The following is an 8,084-nucleotide window of genomic DNA, read 5'->3' on the forward strand; positions in this document are numbered from 1 at the left end:
AAATACATTTTTTTTAACTCTAAAAAAACACAGTAAAACAGTCAACAACAGAAAAACAAGTAACAGCACGAGTCAAGTGGTGGGAAGCGCCAGAACATAAAGGTGGGTCTTAAGCCTGGATTTAAAAACAGACAATGAAGGAGCCTGCCTAATAGATAGGGAAGCTGATTCCACAGCTTAGGACCAGCAACTGCAAAGGTCCTATCACCTGTGCGTCCACAGCGTGATCGGGGAGTGTATAAAAGAAGCCTGTCCGCAGACCTCAGTGACCAGTGACTCAGTGGGCGCGTGCAATTTTAAAGGCCCAGCTGTGCCTGGTGTCCATGTGCATGTGCATGATTGTGTGTTATGAATAAATAAAGGTGTGCTGCTCTGTGCTTGCTGTCAAACACGTCACACCCCAGCTGCTTCTGGACACACGTGGACCCATTACATAACACGCACACACACACTGACACACACACACACACACTCACAAACTCCCTAACAAACTCATTATAACCTCAGAGATAAAGAACACAAACAGTACAATTATCCATTCTGACGCACACACACTACACACACACATACACACACAAAACCCACACTCATTATTACCTCTGACATGGAGGAGGCAGACAATGCAATTATTATTTAGCACACACACACACACACTCACACACACGCTCATAGAATATGGATGTCCTCTAATGGACTAACCCTTCCATTCTAACATGCAGTGCTCTAATGTCATGTGACTAGTCCTCCGAGAGAGACAGGATTTAAGACTGAACCTCATCAGCGTTTGGACAACCAGAGGATGGAGGGAAGGATGGAGTAGAAGGGAGGTTGGAGGGCAGGATGAACGATTATTCTCATTCCACAGGCATCAGCAGACAGACTCTTCTATTAGAAGTTGGCAAAACAGGAAGTTAGTTCCAGTCAGGACTACTGACATATGTTATAGACAGACTGTCAAGGGGAGGAAAGCAAGAGGCTCGCACACACACACACATGCACGCACACACACACACGCACACACTTACATTTCCCAGGGTACCATTTTGCCCTTTTCCAATAGAATTGTTTCTGTTGCTGTTGGTTCAGCTTCTCTGTGATGTGATTCTACAAATCACAGGAAAATCATCTGCATGCTGTTATTACTCTACTCCTACACACACACACGCACACACACACACACACACCGTTATTCATGTACATGAGGTAAGCTGCTTTATACGCAGTGGTTGGTCCTGTTTTGGTCCTGTTCCATACAGGATGGGCCCAGTCTAACCCCTTTGCCTGTTTGTCCAATCAAGCTCTCATGAATGGAGGTAACATGTAGCTAGCCATGTCTGTGAGCTGTGAGCTGTGGTCAGCACCCAGGTTAGCTGCTCACAACCAGCTCGTAAAGACAGGATCCCTGTTAGACCCTGAGTTAAGCTGCAGGAACACCACAGCTGTGTCCAATCACAGGCTCCCTGTCATGCTGCTGGCCAAGTTAAATAGGTCAAGGAATTATCTATGGATCTATGTATGTATCTGTGTATGTACAGAATATTACTGAACCAGAACATTCAATATAGACATTTTACCGCCCAGGGCTGCGTTTCCCAAAAGCATCGTAAGCCTAAGTTGTTTGTAGAAATCCGTCGTACGACGGATCTGAGTTTGACGGGCCGCAGAACGTGGGACATCTTCCTTGGTGTTCTGTGATGCCGCTGCCGTCCATTTCTTATTCTCCATCCTCCTCTCTGCCGCCCCCCCGCCCCCCACCCCCCCACCCCCTCCGTCCAGGCCCCCCCTCCCCCCCCAAGGACCTGGTCTACACCCTCAAGCAGTCCACCCTGATCCTGGAGTGGGAGGCGCCGTCGGACACGGGCGGCCGGGTGGACCTGAGCTACAGCGTGGGCTGCCGGCGCTGCGCGGCGGCGGGGGGCTGCGAGGCGTGCGGGGCCAGCCTGGGCTTCGTGCCCCAGCAGGGCGGCCTGACGGAGCGCACCGTCACCGTGGTCAACCTGCTGCCCAATGCCAACTACACCTTCACCGTGGAGGCCCTCAACGGGGTGTCGGAGCTGCTGCCCAGCAAGAGGTTCTACACCCAGGTCAACGTCTCCACCAGCGTGCCAGGTAGGGGCATGGACACACACACACACACACACACACAGACAGACACACACAGACACTGGACACACACACACACACACACACAGACACACATGTACAGCTTCTTGCCATGAGCACAGCCCTTCACAAAGCCATTAGCCAGAGTCTTTCAACACCACTCAGGAAGGAGTCGATCGGTAGCACACGCGCACACCATCACACACCCACTGCAGCACATTAATACAGACACGCAAAGGCGTTTGTGTGCACGCACACACACATATGCACGCAACCATCCACCCACCTACACACACACAGACACACACACACACACTCGCAGCACACAAACCTCAGCTATACTGGGCTCTTTCAGCTGTGAAAATGACAGTCTCACACTTGGTTTTCTCCACCTTTCTCTGCCCACCTGACGGCTCTTTGTCTAAGAGACTTGTTTGCATTCGGCTCACATTTCACAAACAGCCAGCATCTGTGGGTGTCAACCAATCAGTTATTAGCATACAGTGAGAGAGAGAGAGAGAGAGAGAGAGAGAGAGAGAGAGAGAGAGAGAGAGAGAGAGAGAGAGAGAGAGAGAGAGAGAGAGAGAGAGAGAGAGAGAGAGAGAGAGAGAGAGAGAGAGAGAGAGAGAGAGAGAGAGAGAGAGAGAGAGAGAGAGAAAGAAAGAGAGATAAAGAGAGAGAAAGAGAGAGAAAGAAAGAGAGAAAGACAGAGAAGATGTGAGGAGGGAGGGAGAAGGTGGGAGGGAGGGAAAGGGTGAGAGAAGGATAAATATTTTTAGGGACTGTTTCATGGGTGATGGTTTGGAAGGAAGTTAAAAGAAGGAGACAGTCAGCCACAATTATGCCACATCTACATCCTGCATATGGATATATTCCACAATGTACAAATGATGAAGACAATATTTGCTATCCAGTGTGTGTGTGTGTGTCCGTGTGTGTGCCAGTATTCTAGTTGCAGACTATTTACAAAATAAGGTTGTGTAAATGCAACATCTGGGAGAACTGCTTGTGTGTGTGTGTGTGTGTTTGCATGCATGTGATGTGACATGCCTGTCAGTAACAGGAATACAAACGCAGGATTTGCTGTCAATCTATTCAAAACATGCAAGCATGGGCTTTCAGACTTCACTCAAAGGCACGGATACATACTCATCCCCTTACCTTCACCTCTGCCCTCTCTGAAGAGATGGAAACAACAGAGGTGGTTAGTTGGCCGTCCTCACCTCTCTTGCTTTCTCTCTCTTTCTCTCTCTTTCTTATGCTTCTTTAGAATGCCTGCTCTCTCAATTCACCTCATGTCACCCTGACGCTCTACAAACCACCACCAGAGTGGCTCTTACAGTCTCACCACTTTATTGGTCATAGGAGAGCCTCTGATTCCTCTCTCTCCCTCTCTCTCTCTCTCTCTCTCTCTCTCTCTCTCTCTCTCTCTCTCTCTCTCTCTCTCTCTCTCTCTCTCTCTCTCTCTCCCTACCCACTCACAGACATAAATCTCTCTGGTCCAGAGAACATTAGAGAGAGAGAGAGAGAGAGAGAGAGACTGTGGAGTGCAGGTCCATGGTGTGCTCTCAAAGAGCTGATTGCCTGAAGGCCTTTTACCACGCAGAGTGAGGGATGTATTAAACCATGGCGTTTTATACCCTTGTGCATATTTTAGGCTAATCCACTTACATCTAGACCCCTCTCTCCTCCTCTTCCCTCCATCACCCAGCCCCCGCCCTCTCTCTCTCTCCCACATTACCAAACTATAAATCAGAGTAAGGGACCCTCTCCAAGGTTATGGATGATATCCTATGGTCGACCATCTCCTCTGAACTGCCTCCCACAGTCTTCGCTCCTTCCCTCCATCTTCCCCACGGTTGCCGTGGCGCAGAGGGAATGCACGGTTATCATGGGCTGTTACTGCAAGAGGAAGTCTTTATGTTTGCTAAGCTAATGTATTCAGAAGGAGTTTAGAGAATGTAGGAGAGGACTAAACCTTTTTTCAGAGTAGTGTACTGGCCTTTGTGTGTGTGTGTGTGTGCCGTCGTGCCAGATAAGGTCTGTGTAATGGGGGAGTGGCAACAACAGTTTGGTCAGGTCAGCTTCTGATCATGCCCCTGAGGACCCCCCCCCCCTCCTCCAGCTGGTTCCACACGCCAACACCCTCACTGCATGAAACACCCTCACTGCATGAAACACCCTCACTGTATGAAACACCCTCACTGTATGAAACAGTCACTGTATGAAACACCCTCACTGCATGAAACACCCTCACTGTATGAAACACCCTCACTGTATGAAACACCCTCACTGTATGAAACACCCTCACTGCATGAAACACCCTCACTGTATGAAACACCCTCACTGTATGAAACACCCTCACTATATGAAACGCAGTCACTGTATGAAACACAGTCACTGTATAAAACACCCTCACTGTATGAAACACCCTCACTGTATGTAACACCTTCACTGTATGAAAGACACTCCTTTACGAATACTGCATCAGCGACTTGAAACTGGGATGCCTTACATTTCCATTGTCCTCCTGTCCTTTCCTCAGACCCAGTACAACTGGCTCAGGGATCAGAATCAAGGGAGCTGGACACACACACATACACACAAACACTACCCTGACAGAAAGGATTTGTCCTGGATGGAAAGAGGGACTGGCTTCATTGGGGTCATCCAGGCCCCCCAAGGAGATAGTGGGAGCAGGGGAAGAGGGATGAGGGGAGGAGGGATAGAGGGATGAGGGATAGAGGGATGAGGGGAGAAGGGATAGAGGGATGAGGGGAGGAGGGATAGAGGGATGAGGGGGAGGAGGGATGGGGGGAGGAGGGATAGAGGGATGGGGGGAGGAGGGATAGAGGGATGAGGGGGAGCAGAGCTAGAGGGATGAGGGGAAGAGGGATGGGGGGAGCAGGGAGAGAGAGGGATGCATTTGCTTGAGGAAGGGGGATGGGTAAATGGGGATAAAAGACCTCTCATTCCCTTACAGATTATATATATATATGTGTGTGTGCAAATGTCACACTTTTGGCATGTGTGTGTGTGTGCTTGGAGCATGTGTGTGTTTGTGTGCATGTGTCTGCATCTGTACACGTGTGTAAATCCCCCCATCTCTGGAGTCATAGCCTATTCAGTTGTTGAGCCCCCAGTGGCATACAGTATGCAAAGCTCTTTACATGGGGGGGTGGGTGGAGGGGGTGGGGTGGGTAGAAAGAGGGGGAAGAGAGAATCCAGAAGAGAAAAGAGAGGGGCATAGAGGGGAGGGGGAGGGGGGACGGGGGTCAGGGGAGGGAATTGACATTTCGGATCTTCAGAGGATTTATTTGTCCTGCTTTAGATGCCTGGTCCCTGTGGAGAGAGGGGAGGGGGTGTGGAGGGGAGGGTGTCAGTTGAGGGCCTAGGGTCACAGGATATGGTGGTGGGGAGCGGGAGGGGGGGGGGATGGGGGATGGGGGAGGGCTGGTGGCGGTGGTGGTGGTGGGGGCACTGGGTAAAAATTAGGACTGGCCTACCTGTGAGGGTTTGTGTGTGTGTGTGTGCGTGTGTGTGTGTGTGTGTGTGTGTGTGTGTGTGTGTGTGTGTGTGTGTGTGAGCGTGTGTGCTGTATGAGCCGAACAGTGGAGATGCTTATGACAAGTGATGTCCAGTCCAAAGCTCCAGCGAGACAGACATGAATTGAGTCATCAAGACTTTCACCCTAACATAGCCTCGGCCAATCAGCAAGCTTTGTCCCCGGCTGATGAGCTTTTTAATTGACTGGCACGGCGCATGATTGAAGTTTATCGGAAAGAATGTTCTGTGTGTAGAGTTCAGCTGGGGAGTGGGGAGTTATGGCCTGACACACAGGAACACACAATTTAGACAAGACACATAAACACATACCCTCCGGTGGACACGCGCACTCCCACACACACACCTAAACTTACCACAAAGTGTTCAGGATTCCATTCAGTGCTATGGAAGACTCAAGGGCTTTTTAGTGAGTCAAACTCTATAGAGGAGAGAGCTGAAACATCCTTTCATCTGTAGGTAAGAGCAAGGGAGGGGAGGAGGAGGGAGGGAGGGAGGGAGGGAGGGAGGGAGGGAGGGAGGGAGGGAGGGAGGGAGGGAGAGAGGGAGAGAGGGAGAGAGGGAGAGAGGGAGAGAGGGAGAGAGGGAGGGGAACAGGAGACAGAAAGAAAAAGAAATGAAACGAAAGTTTCTTCGCTAAACGACCTCCCTTCTCTTTACTGCCTCCTTCTCATCTGCAGATGGTTCAATTTAGCCTCTGTCAAGTGTGTGTGTGTGTGTGTGTGCGTGCGTGTCTTGTGTGTTGGTTGTCATTGACAGGCTGAGCTGTCTGTCATCTCCCCTCTGTTCTACCAGAGACAGACAGTGACAGACAGACAGCTGCCAGTCATCCCATGTGCCTCATACCTAGGGTTAGACACACACACAAACACACACCCAGACACCTCATCAAACACACACCTCTGACACACGCACACACAGCCTCCCTCTTCAGAAAGCCTTGACATAGCAGTCGAGTTCAACAAGAGTTCAGTCTCTCCCAGTATGTTTGTCAGACTTCAATAGAGGACGTCTCTCTGTTTAAAGCTTTTCTCTGTGTGGCAACTCTCTAACTTCCCCAGCCCTTTCTCTCCTACCCTCTGTTAGCTTTAAGTGGGTCTTTCCATACAGCAGCACTGTGTGTGTGTGTGTGTGTGTGTGTGTGTGTGAGTGTGGTTGTGTGAGTGTTTTCTTCAGCTGTCTGTTCTGTCACCCTGTATAGAGCTGTCTCCTTTTCCTTTACCAAGCTCTTGCGGTGGTCCTGTGTGTGTGAGTGTGTGTGTGCTCGCATGTGTATTCTAACTAGCCTGTCATGACAGACCATTATACCATTCCAGAATTTTCTTTTTGGAAGCCTGCTGAGATCTCATTTCAGCTGCTTAGCTTTCTGCTCACCTCATATTGAATATAACTCTGCCTCTCAAACTATCTATTTAAATACCTCTGCCTCTTAAATGTCAAGGTAATGTCTGGTGCCAATTGCAAAAGGAATTCATTGGATTAAGCATTTACTGGATTCAACTGTTTCTTATTTCCAAATTGTTTCATTTGGATGAACTTCTCTAACAATATACCAGAGGTCATACTGAGGTCGTACCAGAGGTTGTGTGGTGAAAGCGTCATGTGGCCTCAGGAAATCACTCTTCCTTCACACAATACTGCACACTCCCCAGCATCCCTCTGCCAATCAGGCCTCGCTTCTGTGTCACACACTGAGCTGTCTATCAAATTACACATACACACACACACACACACACACACATACACACACACCTACACGCGTAGGGATGGAGCCCCACAGCATATAATCATGTACTTTAGATGGAAATGCCTGGGAGGAAGGTGTCTACCCCCTCCCTTCCTTCTCTTTCACAAAATAAGAATAGTGTGTGTATGTGTGCACACGTGTGTGTTTAGTTGTATGTGTGTGTGCAGACTATTCCCCTCACAACACACAACACAATGTGTCATACGAATGATAATAACCAATGAGAATACCGGCCTGCCTGTCCGCCAAATTATGACTACCACACACACACACACACACACACACACACACACACACACACACATGAATGAGAGAGAAGGTGACCACCCTCCCAACACACACACAGGTCATCCTTCTAGCCTCCCTGTCTTTCTTCTCCTCCTAGCTCACAGTCATTTTGTGTGTGTGTGTGTGTGGGGGGGGGGGGGGTTATTGGGGTGCGTGCAGGGCGAGCAGGCGAGACGTCCGGATGCTGATAGGGCAGATTAGACTGGGGGGGGGGGGGGGGGGTTGCAGATAGTGCTCCACCGCTGGGCCTGCTGATAGACCCAGATTAAGGGTGGGGGGGTGCATCGCCAGATGTCGGGTGTGTGTGTGTGTGTGAGCATGTGTGTGGTGTGTGTGCGGTTCAAACCATCAGAACATCATTATCTCTGAGCTGTCTTTGTGT

The 8,084-nt window shown here is 49.8% G+C and overlaps 1 protein-coding gene across 1 annotated transcript in view; it reads left to right on the plus strand.

The window, feature by feature from the left end:
- epha10 (EPH receptor A10) overlaps positions 1–8,084 on the plus strand; it is an 80,740-nt gene that overhangs the window by 52,346 nt on the left and 20,310 nt on the right. Inside the window, exon 5 of the mRNA XM_084696281.1 lies at positions 1,777–2,109. Coding sequence (XP_084552407.1) covers positions 1,777–2,109 — 333 coding nt within the window. The remainder of the gene's footprint in view (positions 1–1,776; positions 2,110–8,084) is intronic.

The sequence above is a fragment of the Hypomesus nipponensis genome, chromosome 4 (genome assembly GCF_054491055.1).
Source record: "Hypomesus nipponensis isolate SF chromosome 4, ASM5449105v1, whole genome shotgun sequence".
In the NCBI taxonomy this organism is placed as follows: domain Eukaryota; kingdom Metazoa; phylum Chordata; class Actinopteri; order Osmeriformes; family Osmeridae; genus Hypomesus; species Hypomesus nipponensis.